Source organism: Aphidius gifuensis, linkage group LG4 (assembly GCF_014905175.1).
Source record: "Aphidius gifuensis isolate YNYX2018 linkage group LG4, ASM1490517v1, whole genome shotgun sequence".
Lineage (NCBI taxonomy): Eukaryota > Metazoa > Arthropoda > Insecta > Hymenoptera > Braconidae > Aphidius > Aphidius gifuensis.
The window spans coordinates 1-22,312 of record NC_057791.1 but is presented as its reverse complement, the minus strand read 5'-3'; the positions used below and the strand labels follow the sequence as shown (position 1 = coordinate 22,312).

Below are 22,312 nucleotides of genomic sequence, written 5' to 3'. Positions count from 1 at the left end.
TCTTTTCAAATTAAAATATTCACAAAGCAACTTAGATTTAAATAAAAAAAAAAGTTAAACTTTTCACAGCAATTATCACTTCCTTAGTATTTTCATTCACAATTTTCCAATCCTCGTAACATTTATCGTGTCTTTTTTATTTTCCATAAAGACTCGTATTATAATTTTGAATATCAATAAAATAACAAATTAATTAATTTATAATGACAATTTAACGTTTTATATGAGACTCTCTAATTAAAACAAGAATATTTATTTTAATATAATATCTAGATCTAATAGAGACCTTTAAATACATCTCAAATTAATTTTTTTCTCGCTAGATAATTTATAAATTAACAGGACAAATGAGCTATAATTTTTTAAATAACATTATCATAATATTTATCAAAGGAAAAACAGTGTCTCAATGAAATTAAATATTTTCTTTTTTTTTTTTGTTATTCTTGTGATATAATTATATTATTATGATTTTCTTTTTTTTTTAAATCAACAACTTAGTACAATAAATAATAATAACAATATTTTTGTAGATATTTTCTTTCAACTCAGTTTAATCTCTTAAGGTATTATCAACAGGCCTGAGTATAATATTAGTACTTAATTCTCCTCAAAAAAAATTGTCAATTAAGAAGAATTATATGAAACATCAATCAAATATTATTATTATTATTATAATTTCAAAATGTTTATAATTCTTAATATTTAATAATAACTACGATATTTATATTTATTTATTTAATTTTTTTTAAGTTGTACTTGGTGTTTTAATTTTAGAGTATGAATAAAAAGTAATAGACCAAGTAATTATTTTTATATTTAAAAAATTCGTTGTCCAATTTGTGAAATGAGAAAATTTGATGAAAAAAAATTAAGTTTTTGACATTATTTGAAATGATATTCTTTTGTAAATAAAAAACATTTAATTTCTCTTGACCTAATTAGTTTGAAATGTCTCATTTTAGAAACCACCACCCCTTTTTGTCACTTTTATTTCTCAGTGTCAATGAAAAGCAATTTCGTGACTATTCAAAATATTCATATAAAAAAAAATTCTAATTACACTCAACAATACAATAAACAAAAGAAAAAAAAGTTTATAAAAAATGATATTGTAACACTCTAAGAAATTGGGAACGTTTCTGGCATAAAACTTGGCTTATTTTTATATTTTTTCTTTCACAAAACTCATTGCTAAATTTTCACATAAAACATTATGCTTTTTTTATTACTATATAATAATGAAAGTGATGAAAAAAAATTATAAAAAAGAAAGAAAAAAACATTGAATGGTTTCAGTTTGGATTAAGTATCATTTTTTTAATTTTTTTATTTTCATGTATGAGAGGGCGAAGGATTTGTCCTGGATTATCTTCGTTGATTGTCCGACATTTTATTGCTATACAAACGTAAAAGGAAAAAAGTCGATAATCCAGGCCGAATCGTTGCCAATAGGAAGGCAATACTGTGTTTTTCATATAATTCTTTTTTTTTTAAATTTATTTTTTTTTATCTTTGACTCTGTATAAGTTGATTTAATTTCGATCCAGGCATATGTTTGTTTGACCCATTTAATATATATATTTTTATTTTTGTTACAGACCACAAATGATTATCTTTATCATTCATGACAGAGACCTCAATTAAATATCTTTTGTCCAAACAAATTACTTTTTCTTTATATAATAATATATCTATTTTATACAGCATGTCGAAAAACAATTGATTCAATTATTCTTTTCACATCAACATCAGATTTTCTTTATACAAATAATAATAATTATCATCATGTTTTTAACCAGCGTATACATTTGATAATAATTTACATCTTGCCTTTTTTTATTTTTCAGTATTCATACTTGAAATAAAGATAGTAATAATAATAATAATAACATTTATAAGTCTTTAAGCTCTAGAAATATTTAAATCTTTTTTTCGAATACAGAATTTTTCCTTCTCCAATTAATTATAATAAAATTATCAAGTATATTCAGTTTTTTTTTTTTATTTTATTTTTTATATTTTTTTTTTAATTTTTATGTTTTTTTTTTTTTGTTAATTATTAATATAGTAATAGTAGTAGCAATAGACCGCCTCTAAGAACTAATTGGTGTTCATGCATTGATCCCCATTTTTTTCATTTGGTACCGATTATATTTCGTAAATTTTCTTGCATATTTTTAATTTGTTTTTTTTTTTAATACACATATATATTTATTGTTTTTTTATTTAAATTTGATTAAAGATTATGAAATATAATGCGCCAGTGATTATTCATCAAATATTAAGTGACAATTTATTATTAATTACTAATTATTTCATTTAACCGAATAAACAATTTTATATTTTATTTTCTTTCGATGAATTTCAAGGTGGCACTAATTTAATACTTTTTTTAAATATACGCATAAATATATCTTGATCGAGTTATTATTTGAATAAATAAATTTGTCATCGATGACATTAATTAACAATTCGAATAATTTTCATTTTTTTTTTTTTTTTTACAACATTTAAATATACACGAAGTTAATTTTTAATTAATTATTATTAATCATTTATAAAAGGACGAAATAAATATTTTCAGTTTGTTTTTTTTTTCTTTAATAATATCACAATCAAACGCTGGATTTAAAAAAAAAGCGAAAATTTACGTGTTGTTGTTGTTGTTTTTGTATAATACCAATAATATATAGTTTTTTATCTATAGGAGAGCATAATTTATAATCTAATTGTATTTAATAATTTGAGGTAATTAAAAATAGAGGACAATCTTTTATGATTGATTATTAAATTATTCATTATTTGACAACATAGATTTGAGGATAATTTAAATGGACCCCTATATTACTTATATCTAGACATAATCAAATGATTTTTGTCAGATAAATTGAGTAGCTTTATTTTTATTTTAAAATAGTGAAAATTAAAATCTAAAAAATACTTTTAATTGGCGTTTATGAAAAACCTCAGCAAACCTCAAGAGGTCAAGGAAGTTTTTGCATACTTCCTCCTACCATTTGAAATTCTTCTTGATCTATAAAAAATAAAAATTAATCAACAAATTTAAAATAATAAAATTTTCATTTAAAAAAATATATACTCACTTTGTAGATAAATTGCAAGATTTGTTTCACCCATTTCATTTGCATAATCTCTTGGTGTTTTGCCAGATTTATCACGTACAATTAATGTTGAACCAGCAGCAACAAGCATACAACATATTGAACGATTTTTATGTTGTACAGCTTTGTGTAAAGCTGTTTGTCCTCTGTGAATTAATTAATAATAAATAAATATTAATTAACATAATCAAAAAAAATTAAAATAATGCCTACTTACTTGTCATTATCAAGCATATTTATCATTGATGGTGGTCCACAAGTAATAAGATACTGTACAATATCTCGATGTCCATTTTTAGCAGCAATATGTAATGCTGTTTGACCATTTGAATCAATAGACATCAAAGAATATCCACGGTCATGATAATCTTTAATTTTTTTTAAATCACCAGTTTTAGCACAATGTACAATTCCATCAGTTGTTTTTTCTAATAAACCAGAAGTTGTTGTATTAACATTTCCTGATAAACTAAATAATCTTTCAGCTGAACTAAGATACTTTGATGATGATGCTGTTTCTTTTGGTGATGTTTTAGTTTGATTATATTTATTATTATTATCTTTTGTTGGTGTTTTTTGATTTTTATTTGTTGGTGATGTACTTGTTTGTTTATCACCACTTGTTATTTTGCAATCACTTGTTAATTTTTTTTGTTGTTGTAGTATAACTTGATTAATAATTTCTTCATCTTTATTTTTATCATCAAGTGCTGATTTAATTGCTGCAATGACATTTGGATCTTCTTCAAGTATATATATTGCTTCTGATATAACATCAGTGACATAATGTAAATGTTCTTGTGCAACATCAATACGAAAAAATCTTTCAGCAGTACATGAATCAAGAAAACAACAATAATCCATTTGAAATTCTTTTGATAATATATTACGTAATGTTTCAAGATCTGTTGTTGCTTCAAGTTCAAGTGGTTCTGTTTTTAATCTAATTGCTGTTTTTTTTAAACGATCTTTGTCAGAATTATATGCTTCATAATCAGACATTTTTATTTTCATTAATGGTAAAGTTAAATTTTCTAATTTAACATCAATACTTTGATGTGATTTACGTGTTGATCTACGTTTTGTTAGCATTGTTGCTTTATTTAAATGATTCATCTCAATTATCGATGGCAACACACGACAGGCTTCTCCATCAACCTAGATAAATTTTATTATTATTAAAAAAAAGAGAATAGTTTTTTTGTGAAAAGAAAAGGTCAAGTATAATAATATTGATTAAGTATTAAATTTCTTTTGCGCAGTTTTTTATTTTTTTTTCATTTTCATCTAAATTGAACCCTCGTCTATTTTATTAACTCTACTATACTTTTTTTTTTTATTATTTTGGTGCTTTTGAAAATACTTGATGATGACTAGAAAGAAATGATACAAGCACAACTATTGTATTTTTATTTTATATAAAATAAAATAAAATATTGTAATTTATTCTTTTTTTTTTTTTTTGACTCATGGGATTTTATTTATTTGCATTGAAATGCATTTTTTTTTTCCATGTATAAAAATAAAATAAAATGTATATTACCTGCATTGGAATGGTTTTTTTTGTTGATAATACAGCTCTACTACATTGTGCCAGGGGTGTACCATGTCCACCAGCTTGTAATAATGGTAATTGAAATGTTGTTAATCCAATAACTTCAATTAAACCATCATCAGTTGATGGTTCTTTGGTGTCTGGCATTGGTGCCCATGGACGTGTACCACCACCATATGATGAAATATTTAAAAATACAATAGCATGTACACGATGTTCAATGAGTTTTGGTGTTATATCAATTCCATCACATTCAAGTGTAACATAATCAGATAAATCTTTCCATCTTCTTACAATTAAATCTTTACCACCCATTTGTCCATAAAAAACTTTATTTCTCATACGTGAATTAAATTTTTCTGGATTGGCTTCTCTTGCTTCATGAAATTCAAGTGCAATATGTGCATCAACACCAAGTGAAAAATAATTATTAACAACATTTAATGGTAAATTATCTTTAACTCTTCCAGTTGTATCATCATTTTTACCTTCTGGATTTGGTGTTACTTTTAATGACCATCTATCAAGTAATCTAATACCACTGTCATCAAGATGTGTTAGTATTTTTGTTATTGGTTCATCAGTATAACCACCACCCCAACCAAGTGAACGTGCTAAATCATTACCAGTACCAAGTGGTAATACACCAACAGCTGGTGATGGTGATATATCAATTAAATCAATAATTGATAATACCCAACCAACAGTACCATCACCACCACATGCTAATACACGTAAATTTGGTACTCTTTTAAATAATTCTAATCCCATTCGTGGTCCACCTTGTGTTAAATCAAATACTTGACGTGGATTTAAAAACCATTGAAATTTTTGTAATAATTTAGCACCTTGATTACCACCTGATTTTGGATTTATAAATACCAATAATGGATGTACAGTTAATGATGGTATTGGTTTAATCATCCATACTGTATTATAATCAACAGCAACAACACTTTTTTTATCATTATTATTATCTTGATTGATATTATCTTTTTTTGTTTTTTTACGTTTTGATGTTGTTGTACAGCTACCACTACCACCTGCAACACCACTTGCACCACCACTTGCACCACTTGATGATGATTGTTTAATTTTTTTTGGTGATTTTCTTAAACTACTTTTAAAACTTCCTTTTCTTGGTAATTTTAATATCCATGATGGTGGTACAATAATTGATTTATGTAAACCAAGTTCACAATTTTCACCAACTTTATCAACATTAAAACATGCTTCTTTATTATGATATGCTAATTTACACCAACTACATATTACAGCAACAATTTCTTTTGAACTAAAACTTAATTTTGATTGAAATGATTTTGAACAATTTGTACATTTTCCTTTTTGTGAACGACGATGTACCCAATGATGATCTGTTGATGTTTGTTCACGATATTGACGTACACCAACATCACGATAACCAGCTTTACAATCAAAATCTAATTTTGGTAAACAATATTTGTGAGCAGATACACGACATGCTGCACATTTTAATCTTTCTCCATGTTTCTATATATTTAAAAAAAACAAAAAAATACATTATTAGATAGAAATTAATTTAAATGGATTCTATTGATGGATTATATTTAGTTGGATCGATATCTCGAGGGCGAGGCAAAACCAGCTGTTTTTTGTGAAAATAAAATATTGCATTTTTATTATTTTGACCTGTTGGTTAATGTTTAGAAGGATAAATTAACATCTTAAAAGATATTCTACAAAGGATCCTTTGACCTTTTGGCCGTAATCGTTTCTCTCGAGATATTATTAGATGAAATTTTGCATAATTAATCATCAGGCAAATATCTGGCTTTATTATATATCAATTTTAATTTAGCTACTGAAAATGTTGAATTATAAATAATGATATCAAATATTCATTGTCAATGAATGTAAAATAAAATACAATAAAATATTAATGTATTGTGTCGACTGTTGTGGTGTTGTGGAAGAACACACAATGCTCTTTTATATATTGATGATGATGATAATAAATTATTGGCTAGCCACATTATTATTATTTTCTTCTTAATTTTTAAACACATACAATTTCCATTTCATTTAATTTTATGATGATAATTATTGGACTGATTTAATTTAATGCAAGTAGGGCTTTAATAAGATTCTTGTGAAAGGAAAAAAAATATATTTACTCTTGTCGCGTGTCAATTAAGTAATAAAAAAAAAAATATAGGTATATATGTATAAGAAAAACGTTTAGTCAACACAGAGGAGCAAAAGATGTTGAGATAAGTGACATTAAATACAACAAGGGACGATGTGAAATGACGCTTTTATGAGACTGAATCTAATCACGATGAGAATTATTTTCTCTTGTGAATTTATCTATCTTGGTTTTTTTTTTCCTTCTTTTTTTAAGGGAAAAGCAATCAACAGCAGTTTGGAGAATCAGGTTTCCAAGTCTCATTTGGGAAATAAGTGTTAATGAATAGTAATGATAATGATGATGAAAGTATATTAAAAAAATTAAAAAAAAATTCCTGATTCTAGATCAGTTTGTTTATTTACGTTTTGATGAAATAATCCTTTATCTTTATTTTTAAGTTTTACCGAGCAATCTGTGACGTAGCAAAAATCACCAGAGGCGTTTGTTGATACCCAGAGATGCTCTCCATTAATTGAACCTGGTCCCCAATCTGGTGTTGTTCGTAGCTCTCTATCGCCACTTGCTGCTGGTCTCTCTTCTTTTCCTCTGAAATTTAATTTTTTAAATATATTAATTTTATTAATCATCAAATATTCATTTTATCGCATATCAGCTAAAATTAATTCCGTTCAAGTATATTATTATACATGTTGTAATTTTTTTCTTATCTAAAATTTGGCTTATTTAAAATTTAAATTTCAACATCATGTTACATATATACCTATAGTATGAAATTTAAATTATTCAAAATATATACTGCAAAGAATTATTTTAAAAATGTTAAATGTTATTTATTTACGTATTTATGTTTGCATTAAAATTATTAGAGAAAACTTTTGAATATAAATAATTTTTTTTCCAATTGGCATTTACTAGGATAAAATAAAAAGAATAAAGTTAAATAGAGCTTGAAGACCTTGTTCAACACAAACTGAATGAAAAGTAGCTCTGAGGGTCCTGAGGGTAATGAAAAAAAAAAAAAAAAAAATTTCTTATCTACATTCACCCACTCCCATCGCTACTACCTTAAAATAAAAAATAAAAAAAATCAGTCTCAAAGTTATTTTTCTTTATCATGATTTTAAAAAAGAGAGAAAAAAAAAAAAAAAAAAAAAACTTGTTAGTTTCTTTCTTGCCCTTTAGAATTTTCTTAAACTTCTTTGTATAATATATACCTATAGCTACATTATTTATTTTATTTTTTTCTTTCAACAAAAAAAGAAACAATAAAGAAAGAATTTTTTTTCTATATAACATCATTCCTCTTCAACCCGTTTCGCAAACTTTTTCAATTCAATTTTGCCACAAGAGTTCACTGGAATACGTTCAAAGTAAACTCTTTTTAAAGAAAAAAGGGAAAAAAAAAAAAAAAAGAATTTATAATGAATCGAAATGATATTTTATATATATATATTTTTTTTTTCCGTTAACAGTAACTGCTAGTATTTGAAGAATAAAAAAAAAAAACATTTGTTTAAAATTAATTACAAAGTTGTTAATTAATAAAACTTTAATATAAGTATTTAAAATAAAAAAATCAAGCCAAGATAATCTTTGATGATAAAAAAATAATCTCAAACAATGTTTTGAATTACGTCTTACACGAATTTAAATAAAAAAACAAACAAGTATCTGTTTTGTAAGTTAAGCCAGAGCTGTACATAGTACCAAAAAGTATTAAATAACAAGACTTGTAATAGAGAAAGAGAGAGAAAGAAAAAATGGTGTTATATTTTGAGCTCATTGGGGGAAATAGTAAATGCCGGAAGAGGGTCTTTCCACGCTTGTGTATAAAATGATTGAAAGTTATTCTTTATCTTGTGAAAATGAGTGCTAAACCGACAAGATAAGCTTTTTTTTTTTTTTGTTTCCTTATTCACGAGTGGTTCATCTGTCTACCACAACGATAAGCTTGATTAATTACAAAAAATTTTGAAGGGAGGGTAAAAAAATGAACAAGTAGAAAAACAAAAAAAAAATCATCATTAAGCATGTCACACGTGGGTGTCATCGTTATATAAAATTATTTTAATTAATTTGAATATACTGTATATGATAAAAAATAAAAATACGAGACAAAATTGTTCCCGACGTACCCACCCTCTGGTACGTTGATCCTTGTTTGGTAATAATGCTGTATATCTTGTTTGTTGATCAGTTGGTAATACAATATCAACACTTTTTGATCTTGTATTTTGTTGTGGTACAGCTAATGAATTACTACAATCACTTTTATTATTTTTATTATTATTAAAACATGAATCAACTGATGCTGCTCGGTCTCTTTTTAATTCTGGTACTGTTAAAAATATATCACCAACAACAAGTTTAAATTTATTGTTATTATTACCACCATCATCTTCATCATCGTCATCGTCATCATCATCACCATCATCATCATCGCCATCTTCATCCTCATCATCATCATCCTCATTATAAACACCATTTTTATTACAAACATTATTATTATTATCATCATCATCATCATCATTATCATCATCTGGAGCATTGATAGATGGTAACTCGAGTGGAAATGATATAACAGCTTCTTGACGTGATAATCTTCTTGGTCTATCAATACCACCACCAGGATAATAATCATTTGGTATTGTTATATTTTTTTTTTTAATTTTATTATCATCAAAATTTATTAATGTCACACGTATTTCTGGACTACTACTATCACGTGGTTGTTTTTCATGTTTTTCATGTTTTTCATCAGATTCAATTGAATCGTCAATTGGTAAACTAACATCATCATCAATATCTTCATAAGCAGCATCATTATCATCATCATCGTCATCATCATGGCCATAATTATCAACATGATAATTAATACCATAACTACTTTGATAATTATTATCATCATCATCATCATCGTCTTCTTCTTGATTGTCATTGTTATCTTGATCGTCATCATCATCGTCATCATCATCATCATGATAATCGTAATCAATATAAGGATCATTATTTAAATCACTATCACTGTCATTATCTCTATTTAAAAATTGAGCTTTGTATGCTTTAACACATGCACAATGATAACAGCCGGTGTATTGTGCCAATGATGATGTATCACTTTTACGTGAACCAGATGAACCAGATGATCTTGCTGATGGTGATGATGGTATTAATGATGTTTTTTCATAAATATCAAATGATTTTGATCTTTGTCCACTTTTTGGTACACGAAGTGTTGATGTACGATTTTTTTCACTTAATTTTGATGTTGATGGTGTTGTTGTTGTTGTTGTTGTTGATGATGATGATGACAATTGTTCATCTTGACGTTTTGCTTCAAGTTGTATTTCATCGAATGATGCTGAACGTATTTGTTTTGGTACTTCTAAACTTGATTGTGATTTCATTTCCGCCCCCGTCGGTGTGCGCGACCTTTTGAAGGTCGAACGCAATCTCTGCATTCTCAATATAATTATTTAATATTATTATTTTTGTTGTCTGGTGTTTATTTATTACACCAGGCAATATTTTTTTATTAATTAACATTAAATTATATAATATTATTATATTTAATAAATAATATAATTTATCAGCAATGCTGAATGTTTTTGTAAGGCAACTGAGGCCCATTCTAACTGGTCAATTTAAAGGTAAACAGTTAGACCAAGAAGGGAGGATATGATTATTATTATTATTATTATTATTAATGTTGATTATTTTTAATTTCATCAATTAAAATTATTTGGGTCAATTATTTTTATTTAAATATATTATTCATGTACATATACTACTAGTTCAAGTGATTGAACAAGTTATTAATGCATCACGTCAAAGTCATCATCATCATCATCATGATATTTATTATTTTTATATATTGCACTTTGACTATACCAATGATTAAATTTAGACTAAATTAATTAATCATCAAAAGGTGATGAAATATTTTATAATTTATTGTTGATTTTGAATAGACTAAAATAGAATATCCATAAAATAATATCAACAAAAGATATTTCAATAATAATCAAATTTCATAAATTGTAAAGAATTTTTTATATTGCATTTTATTATTTTGTTAATGAAAAAATAAGTCAATTGATTTTGGTCATATATATTATATTAAAATTGTCTTTAAATTTATTTATAATTATTTTTGGCAGCTGGATGATGATAATATGTGGATCATCACAATATCAGTTGCCAGTTGTTATGTTGAGAGAGAGCACCATCGATCGTAACCAGTCCCGTAACTTTATTTCCCATCCACCCGTTTTATTGACTCACAAAAAAAATATATATATATTCAGCACTCTTATTATTGTTTTGTTAATCATATATAATTAATATAATCATTTCACAATATATTTTAAATAAAACCACATATTTTAAATTTAATTTAATAAATTTTTCACAACTTGTTATTTTTATTATCCCACTAAAATGAAATGAAATGAAATGAAATAAAATAAAATAAAATAAAATAAAACCACCCTAAAAATCACCACCCTCAATTATGACTATCACATGGTTAAATTTTTTATTTTTATTTTTTCTACTTGACATCAACAACCACGAGGTGTTGTTAAATTGAAAAAAAAAAAAAAAAAAAATGAATAAATAATTTATTTAAATTAGAAGGTAAATAAAATTATTTTTTAATTTTTGATTTATTCATTTTTATAAATTTAATATTATTAAAAATAAATTTTGTATCATTAAGCTGTTTTATATTGCACAACAATTATTATATTATTATTTGTTATTATTTTGTTTGAAAAATTAAAATAAATATAGAGTGGTGTTTGGTTCGCGTAACGACACGCTGAAGACTCCCAGTTGACGATGTTTCGGGGTCGTGGATAACTCCTCAGCGTCGTCCCTCCCTGTCTTTGTCAGGCATGCGCGAATTCCAAAATGTTGCTTGGTGGATTAATACACATATCAAAAATATTATATATGTGTAGTGGTAGTTTGATACAAGTAACATTGTAGGTCTACATGGTCTACATGCTGGGAAAATTACTGCGACTATATCAGAAACCAAAACGCCGATGGCTTTTCATCAACTATAAGGTATATTTTTATATAAAGATATATGTGTATGTGGATTTTATATAAATATCATTGCAACTGTGTGTGTGTGAGTAAATGAATTTTGTATGCTTTGAGGGTGAGACTGTATAATTTCAAGAGCGAGAAATTATTCGACATATTATTATTTTAGAAATAATAGAATATTTTCATTCAAATCGAAATTGTAATTTTTATTTTTTATTTTATATTTTCATTTATTGAGCACTGAGGGTGGTGGTGGTTTATATTTGAGAATTATTTGATAATAAATAAATTATTAACATTTCTATGACGACATTGTGTAAGTTTTATTATTATTATTATTTTCTTTTGCAGTAGCTAATGGGGGTAATAATAAAAAATTGATAAATAAATATTTTAAAATTTGAATTTTATATTTTTTAACTTTTAATTTTTTAACGACTGAGCAAGTTTGCTTATGCTATTTTGCATTGCAAATATTTTATTTTTTTTTTTAGTAAAATAAAATTATTTAAATACATACGTTAAAGTTTTATGTTTTTTTTTCCTATTTTCACAGTAAAAACAAAAAATATGTGTATATACTAAAAACAAAGTTTTATGACATAATAATTCATAAAGTTATTAATATCTATGTTTTATTTTGCTAAATAAAGAAGAATTAAGTTAATTTATTAAACTTTCTATAACAAAAAAAAATAATAATAATATTTATAATTTTTTCAAATCGAATTAGTTCCTAATTAATTAATTATCTTTGTATAAATGAAAAAACAATACAAAGTTTTGAAGCACATTTATATTTTTTACGATAAAATTTAATAAAGCTGCAGTGATATACCACACATGAAAAATTGAAAAAAATAAAAATATCCAATTTTGTATATAATAAAACGTTGGAGATTAAATGAAAATAAAAATAAAAATAAAAAATTGCATCAATATTTAAGTATGTGTACACTAAAATAAGTTGGCATCACGAAATGCTGTAATATTTCATGTGGGGATTGTATAAAATTTTTATAATAATAATAATAATAATAATAATAATAAATAAAATAAAATAAAGTTGATTGAAGGTGGCACATAACAATATAAAGTTTTTTCAAAGAGTTGGCTGTGTTCAGTAAAACTGTGTCTGTGTCAATATTAAGTTGTATATTATAGTCAATTGATGGGTGAAGGATATTTTAGATAACCAAGCTGCAAGAGTGAATGAGTTTTATAAAAAATATAGATGAAAAGATATAAATACCTGAATAAAACAAGAAAGACATTTTTTTATATATATACTGACACGTGAATTGACAACAAAAAGACAAAAATATATTACAATAGGGAGGTTATCGAATTTTATTATTATTATTATTATTATTATTATTATATAAAAATAGATATATACTTTGGGTTTTCTTTTGACGAGATTTTAAATTATTATATTACATAAAATTAAACGATAATAAATAATAAATATATCAATAATTTATTGTAAGGAGATTGTAAATTATATACAATGAAAATATTTTATTATTTTTAAAAAACTTTTCATGTTATTTTATCAACTCCAAACTAATAAAATAAATATATAAATTTTAATGATGAAAATTTTGTTGAATATATTATTATTATATTATTTGTAAACTCGAGTGTTTTATAATAAAAATAAACTTCAAGTTTATTTAAAGTTGAAGAAAATAATTAGTGCGTTTGATTCTATAATAATTTATATAAAATACAACTCTATGTATATTTATTACTTGAAAACTTTTTCCATCGCGTATTTTAAATTATAAAATAACAGTAATTATTATCCTTATATTATTTAAACGTCAGCTAAAAGTTTCTATTTTTTTTCTGCTTTTATTTATTTTATTTTTTTTAGAGCAAAGGAAGGATACTTAAATTAAAAGAATGGCCAAATAAAAAAGAGCTATATATATATTTGAATTACTAAAACGTCGTCTAGAGTTTGGCCTCATCTAAACTTTGTGGCACCATCGTAAAGATGCGGAGAATGAGACAGCAATGAGACTTAAGTAGTTGGACAATAAAGGTAAAACCAGATAGTCAAGTGTCGTGAAAATAAAATAAAATAAAATAAAAATAAAGCAATGAAAAAAAAAAGGATTTTATAGAGCTCGTTAAGCTGCAATTGTATATTGCAAAAATAAAATATTATATATGATAAAAAAAAAAAGCTATTTAAATATTATTAACAAGTTAACGAATTTAATATTATTCTACAATATTTTTTATTTTTATGTATTTTGTGGTTAAAAAAAAAAAACATGGAAAATGTTTCACAGCCACCAGGTTGTCCATTTAAACACGTGTTGAATAATTTATTTTTTAACCCCTTTATTATCATCCCCCTCGATTAGCAATGTAAATCATTCCTAAGTAGTATTTTTTTATTTTTTTTTCATTTTTACACGCAAGGATAGTGTGTGATTTATTATTATTATTATTACTATTTATTATTTATTTTTATTGAGATGAGATGAGTCGCCTATCCTTTTAACTTGATGAACTAGCTTTTTTTATGTTAACAATGATGACTAATTTTTAAAAACAAATTAAAAAGTAATTTATTGACAATATATATGTATATGTAATTTTTTATTTTTTTCATTTTTTTATCATGGTTTTAAATTAAATTTTGTATATTAAATTCTTGTGATTCTTGTGATATTAAATATTTCAGTAGTACAAGTCAATGGCAAGGTTAAAGCCAAAATTTTAAATTACTAAAATAAAATTTTTTTTTTTTATATATGTTTAAAAAATTTAAGACTTATTTATTTAAGTAGTACAAGTCAAGCAGTGTCAGACTAATTTTTTTAGAAAAATATTTACATGTTTTTTTTTTAGTAGTACGAGTCGTGAATAGTCAGACGCAAAAAAATTGAATTTAAATTTAAAAAAAAAATTATTGATAAAGGTTATATATAAATATAATATATATATACTTTTTAAACTTTATAAAAGATGTCGTGTTAAAAAAAATGATAAACATATAAAAGTGCATGTTAAATTTCCATTATTTATGGAAATATATTATTTTTTTTCTTGTAGAATATTTTTAATATATTAAAATTGCCGGCAGCAAAAGAGTTAAGAGAAGTAGTGTGAATATGGAAACAACTATAGCAGAGCTTTAAATTATTCAAGAAAATACATTCACTATTTTTTTTACAAGTCTCTTTTTTTGCTTCATAAAAGCTTAGAATAAATACCAAATGCAACGAATCTACATTCGCATGATAAATCATCTGAAAAATGTCACGTTTTTGCTCTACATTTTTTTTTTTTTTCGTTTTATTATTATTTTCAACTTTTTCATGTTTAATCTGTTTGTGAGTTTGAGTATCCAATGTATTTAAAGGAAAAAAAATTAAAAATAAATTTTTCATATTTTTTTCATCTATATAATTTAAAATTATTCACTGAATAAAATGAGAAGAAAAAAAAAATTGAATTTCTTCATGATCGAAAAAATAATATGAATATGAAATATCGAAATAATAAATTTACTTTTATATGCAAAAAATATTGTAAAGAATAATAATGTAGATGGGAAATTTTGCGGATATATTATATACAATGTTTATTAAATTTGACATGTATGTTGGGAGTGTCACACTGTGTATAGATATTATTATTTCGTCAGCCACAATACAACACGCAATGTAATACATCAACCTCAACGAAAAAACTGATTAAATCAAAACCTTCAACTTTATGATACATTATTTTTTATTAAAAAAAATAATAAAATCAACAATATATGTATATGTATTAAAATTTCCTCCTTTATTTCTTTTAATTTTACTAATTATGAAAAATTATTTTTCATTAATTTAATTAAAGTATGTAATTATAATAATTATTTTTTTGATATCTAAATTGTTGTTGTTGATGTTTAAACAATGGATATATTTGATTTTAATTAAAATGGCATGTGTATGATTTTTGGTTTTTCTCAGAGGCCATATGACCTAAAAAGATATATAGTGGTTGAATGTTGGTTTAACTGGCACATGACAAATACATCAACAACACTAAATTTATATGTATGCATACCAATGACCTAATTTAAATTAGATAATTAATATAATTATATATATTCTATTTGAAATTAACCATCAATATCAATAACTTGCACTCTTTATCATCATACTCAATTATAATTAAATCATCTCTATATATGCTCTATATATATGACTCGTCCCTTGTCAACCTGACCGATACACAAGATTCTCAAATCCACTTGATTATAAGCCTCGATAATAGAGGCTAAACATAATAAGCCTCAACAATTTTATATATTATTATATTTATCATTTTTTATATATATAGTTGACCCGTAATCCCACGACATATGATTCTAGCTATTTTTAGGGACATTATTATTTATCCACGTAATTTTTCTATTATAAAAATTACGATAGAGTATTTTTTTTTAATTTTTTGTTTGTTTATTTAATTGTAATTTGTATATGTTATTGTTTTTGTGTATTTATTTATTTTAACATCTATATGTATATCTTGCCAACCTTTCATCGGGTGGTTCAGGGTCTTCCCTGCATCGTAAATTCGTTCCCTCCGAGAAATGCACCTGGTGTCCTAGCCCTGGTGAGATGCCAAGTAACCTACAATGCATATATTATACATCACAAAAACCTCTAAGTACATTTTATATTCCTAATTTATTTATTTATTTTTTTTCAATATTTATTATTATTCGCATTTGACTTTTTAATTTAGAGTAAAATTTTTCATTTTCTTTTTCTTTCTTACTTTCTTTAATTATACTAATTAATTTCCTTTTAAAATATCATGAATTAATTATACAAATTAATTTTTTTAAATAGTGTGTGTATAATTAAAACTTGACAAAATAAAAAAATAAATAATATATACTTTTCTTTTTTCAAACTATAAAGTACATAGTATTTTTTTTTTTTTTTTTAACATCAAACACATTAATTAGCTAGCTTGAGTTATAATTAAATTTTTGCTGTATATATAATAAATAATGCAATGACGATGATTGCAATAATTGTTAATAAAAAAAATAAAAATAAATGTGCTTTAAAATAAAGTGCCAATAAATGTAACATTAAATCCTCATAATAATAATATAATAAAGTCAAATTATGACACATCAATATTGCCGGTTGCCGGATGACTCGTGTGATTGTCGTAATATAATTTATCCATCAGAGAATAAAAAAATAATAATAATAAAATATAAGAGTAAAATTATTTTATATTTTTTCTATATGTATACAAATATCACAATGAAATAATAGAAAAGTAAGAGTCACACAATTTGAGATTTGTTCTACTTTTAAACTTATTTCTTTTCACTTTTTTTTATGTGACAATTTAACGTTCGTGTAAATGGCAAAAATAAAATAAGACTGCAAAATCTGTATATCTATATATTATAAAATTTTTTTTTTATCCAAAATCTTTATTTTTTTCTTTTGATCCTAAAAAATTGTGATATTTTTTATCTGCGTATATATAAGTATATGAGATAACCGACAGTTTATGCCTTGAGGACACAAGTAGGTATCACAAATTTGAACATATATATTTATTGTAATAATTTTTGGAGCAAATAATATTATCCATTTATTTTAGGATATCTTGAATATTATTTTTATCTTTAGATGAATAATTAAATTTATTTTTCATTGATTTTTATATATTTTTTTATGTTCCCTCGAATATAGGTATGTATACGTATTATCATATAATCTTGTATATTTATTTTGATTTTTTTTTCATTCCAATTAGTGTCATCTTCTTGAAGAATAATAAATAATAGGAGCTTGTTGTTTGTTTTTAAATTCAATTATCTTGATAAAAAATAAAAAATAATTGAATTTAAAATTCAGAAAAAATATAAATGTCTGGTATATCAATGAAAAATGAAATAATAATGCTTATATTTTGAATAATTTAAAAGTCAATTAATCATTGTCTTAATTATGGAAAATTCAGAAAAACTTTTTCTCGTAAAATCTTTTAATTTTATCTATTCTATAAAAATTTATTAAATTAATTGGGAAAAATAATTATAGACTTTCTACAAAATTTAAAAACAATGGCCATAAAATTTTATTGAATGAAATTGAACTAAAAAATAGAAAGAAAGAAAATAAACTTGAAAAATCAATCAGTTATTAATTATTTACAACACACAAAACTTCATCTAGTTAAAAATAATTCAGTTTTGTAAATCAACAATTGAAATAGCCTCTTGAATAATCATAAATATATATATTTATTCAAATTTAATATTATTATTTTAATATAGGCGTTAATTAATCTCAAGTGAATTTCAATTGTGGGTTTTAATTTCTACTTATAATATTGAAAATACAATAAATAAATTTATGAATATTTATGAATAACTACTTATTAGTAATTTTTGAGAATAATTATTTAATTTGCTTCATCATCATTATCATCGTAAATATCTATTCACGGTAAACGCAATTATTAAGTGAACAAAAAATAATGAAAAAAAAAAAAAAAAAACAAGCTGATTATTATGCACTTATAAAAACCATACAAAAATATGTTCAATTGAATTGTCAATATCGTTAATAGTTTCAAGGATACATTAGAGTATTAAATTCAAATAGAAGCATTTGTTTTTTTTTTTAAATATTATGATTATGTAATTATTAATTATTTATAATTATAAATAATTAATAACGTAATTGTTGTTGTATTGATAATCATTTTTTTTTTTTTTTTTTTTCAAATAATTAAAATTCCAAGATTCTTTATTATTTTTAAAAATAGAAATAAAATTTATTGAAATAAAAATATAATTTTTATTATTGAGCTCTTGTATAATTTTAATTTAATTTAAAAATTTTATAAAATATATAGGTATATTAATACAATTTATTTATTTTAAAATGTATAAAATTTACATAATGAGATATTGTTAATAAAAGAGGACAGGGTTAGATAAATAAGTCAGCTTAAAATCGATAATTAAATTCACTTGTGGGACACTATTGGTTTGTTCTCTGGTATTTCTGTCTTTCGAGTAATCGATCGGTTAGTTAAAAAAAAAAAACAATATCATGATGATGATGATAATAAAAAAAAAACGATAAAAGAAAACGGTTAAAAATGAGGTATATGTATAATATAATAATGCAAAAGATAAGAGGAGAAGAATGATAAAGTTTTGTCGATGCTGGAGGGAACTTTTGTGATTTAAAATATAAAATAACCAGGGTGTAGGTATATCTATTTACGAACACGCTATTCAATATCGTTTTTATTCTTCTCAATATGTATCCATTATCTTTTTCAGTGTGTACAGTATTATATATTTTTACTTTTATCTCATTACTTGCTTATCATATATTTTCAACATGACAACTTGTGTTTAAATAATTTTTCATTATTTATATTTTTTTTGTTTTAATTTCTACTGTATTACATAATGTAACTCACTTTGGTTCAATTTGAAGGCCACATGATACTTCAATTGATCGATAAACCGGTTGAAATACGTTGGATTTTTTAAGATCAGCAATTTTTTTTTTTTTTTTCTTAATTTTTTTAACACAAATAAAGCAAGGTAAAATTTTCATTTTTAAAATTCAAGGTTAATAATTATTTGCTTGAATTTTTAATTTACAACATAAAAATTTTTATTTTGATATATTCACTTTAATGTTAAAAATAAATAATTTCAGACAAAAATTAAAATTATAAATTGAAAATATTAAAACAACATTTGACTATAATGTTATTTAATTTTAAAAATAAACAAATTTGTTGTTGTAAAATTAATAAACACTACACAACAATAATATTGGTATATTATATGTTCCAGAGAGGCAAAAACTGAATGAAGAAAAAATAAAAATAAAAATAAAGAAGGAGACTTTTGAATTTATTCGTAGTGACTATATAATGACGGTGGTGGGATCATGGAAATAACTGGTTTTAATATACAATAATTATTCCTATATCGTTGATTTCAAATTAATAAAAAATAAAAGATACAAAATATATGCAACAACCATAAAATCATAACTATAATAATTATATCAGTATAATTAGCTTGATGCTTGAGTGATTTTTTTCATTGAAGGTCAACTATGACTAATCAAAAAATAAAATAAAATAAAATAAAATAAACAATAAAAATTCCTAATAATACAAATTAAAATCATATTTTAATTTTAAAACATTTTATTGAAAAATAAATTAGAGATAAGAAAATTGTGATTTTCACAAAAAAAAAAATAAATAAATAAAACAACAAATTTTGTTGTATTTAAATTTTAATCAATTTTTTTTCTACTTTGAAATAATCATCATGTAAAAATGTTGAAATATTATTATATTGGCATTAAAATAAAGGTCGAAAAAATAAATCGAACTCAAATGATAAAGCCCTTTTTTTTACGACCCCCAAGAGCTTTTATTTTCATTTTTTTTTTTTTTTTTTCATGAAAATATATATATATATCATTTACTCAACGATCACAGATAAAAACGTAAAACTATCCACGTTTGATTTTTTTTTTTTTCTATTATTTATTTTCCCCGTCACAATTACGAAAAAAATAAAAATTTGGTAAAAGTTTTTTCCAACAAATTAAAAGAAGCAAAATAAATAATTGAAATTTCTTTCGTTTTTTTTTTTTTTTCTATTTTGTATTGTTAATTTCTTACCCATCATCATTATCGTCCTCCATAACGTAATCCTCATCAGAACCTCCTTGTTCTTTTGGCTCATCAGTTGACATATTTAAATTTTTTTAATTTATAAATTTAAATTATCAATTAACCACTTCACTTTACTTTTCAAAATTATGAAAATTATTTTGACTTTAAATTTAAGAAATAATATTTTTCTATATTTTTGCTGGTATATAATCGAGTTGTCTATGAAGAAAGACTGAGTAGAATATTTAACAATTTAGAAATTTTATGGTTTCGATGAAGCCAAATTATCTATTGTAAATTTTAACTCAACCAATACGAATTTATTATTATATTTAAATCCAGTTAAATATTTATCACGTGATGTATAATATATGTATATATGTATATTTTGTATTTGTATTTGTATTTGTAGATGACAAGTTTATTTTAAAATAATATATAGTATTTCAAGTCAATTTTAACTAATGGCAATGTTTACAGGTTTCACAAATATTAGTATTATTATTTCATTGATATTTACATTTATATATTATTAATTTAAATAAATATAATTTTAAAAATCATAAAACATTATTTTTCTTTTCATTATAAATTAATAATAATTTATGCTAAAATATTTACGAGTTATTGAACTTTTGAATAGCATTAAAAAAAAAAATTCCAAGTATATATAATATTATATGTAGGAATTTTTTATTCAAATACAGAAAAAAAAATTAACGTTAAAATTAACAACTAGCCTTGTAATTTGTATACTCAAAACACTGACCTCCAATAGGTAAAAAAAATAAAAGTTAATAATATATTACACGAGTAAATGTTTATTAAATATATAATGAAATGGAAATTTATGAAATAATAATAATAAATTATTTTAATAAATTTAGTTTAATTTATTAATCAATATTTGACTTGATTTATTTTATTTTTATCTGTCTGGATATCCAAGAATAATTGCATTAAAAAATTATAATAAAAAAAAAGAAATAAAGAAAATTCCAATTGTGATTTTTCATCGAATAATATATTTTCATGGTTTATTATTATTTTTATCTGACAATGATAAATTGTATCTAGGTGACTAGAATATATAAAGATTGAATGTTCCCGAGACAATTTCAATTTTTTTTTTTTTTTTCCTTTTACAATGAAAAATTATTTATATGAAATTTAAAAAAGTCAAATTAATTATTTTCATATGCATTTCAATCGTGTTGAATATTAAAAAAACTTTTGTCGTATAGAAATCCAAGAAACAATGTATATAGTTTCATTATAATTTAAATATAAAAAAAAAAAAAAATAATTTCTATTTAGTATTTTTAATTACTCAGAGGCACTAATTATAATGATATTAAAAATAAGTAATAATCATTTTATTATACGAAAAAAAATGATCGTAATGATAATGATGATGATGATGATGACGAGGAGACACGAGTAAATTATTATTTGGCGCGTTTTTATAAAAATCCACGTGTGTGTGTGTCATTTTTCGGTGACAGTGGTGGTGGTCGTGGTCGCGGTCGTGATGACAGTTATAAAAATATTTTTTTTAATAATATATAATAATATTATTAATTTTTCTATTTTTTTCAACATATACAATACATGTATATCCAATCAAATAATTAAAAATACTCCAAAAAATATAATTAATAAATTTAAAAAAAAATAATGACAGTAAAAAATGTAAATAAACAAATAAATAATTTAAATAAATAG

The 22,312-nt window shown here is 23.2% G+C and overlaps 1 protein-coding gene across 1 annotated transcript; it reads right to left on the bottom strand.

The window, feature by feature from the left end:
• Nucleotides 1–451: 451 nt before the first annotated feature.
• Nucleotides 452–11,865, bottom strand: LOC122854110 (diacylglycerol kinase zeta-like). Its single transcript, XM_044154521.1, has 6 exons — nucleotides 8,951–11,865; nucleotides 7,255–7,396; nucleotides 4,669–6,192; nucleotides 3,343–4,283; nucleotides 3,108–3,271; nucleotides 452–3,037 (listed from the first exon to the last, which is right to left on the bottom strand). The coding sequence occupies exons 1-6, from the start codon at nucleotides 10,270–10,272 to the stop codon at nucleotides 2,988–2,990; spliced, it is 4,143 nt and encodes a 1,380-aa protein (XP_044010456.1). The 5' UTR covers nucleotides 10,273–11,865; the 3' UTR covers nucleotides 452–2,987.
• Nucleotides 11,866–22,312: the final 10,447 nt, after the last annotated feature.

What these genes read in the sequence shown, in the direction of transcription:
- LOC122854110 (XM_044154521.1), bottom strand. Translation starts at nt 10,272, where the DNA reads ATGCAGAGATTGCGTTCGACCTTCAAAAGGTCGCGCACACCGACGGGG. An exon ending in AAGGATCAACGTACCAGAGG is followed by an intron (nt 7,397 to 8,950) that starts GTGGGTACGTCG and finishes ATTAAATTTCAG; the next exon opens with AGGAAAAGAAGAGAGACCAG. An exon ending in TCTTGCAATTTATCTACAAA is followed by an intron (nt 3,038 to 3,107) that starts GTGAGTATATAT and finishes TATTTTTTATAG; the next exon opens with ATCAAGAAGAATTTCAAATG.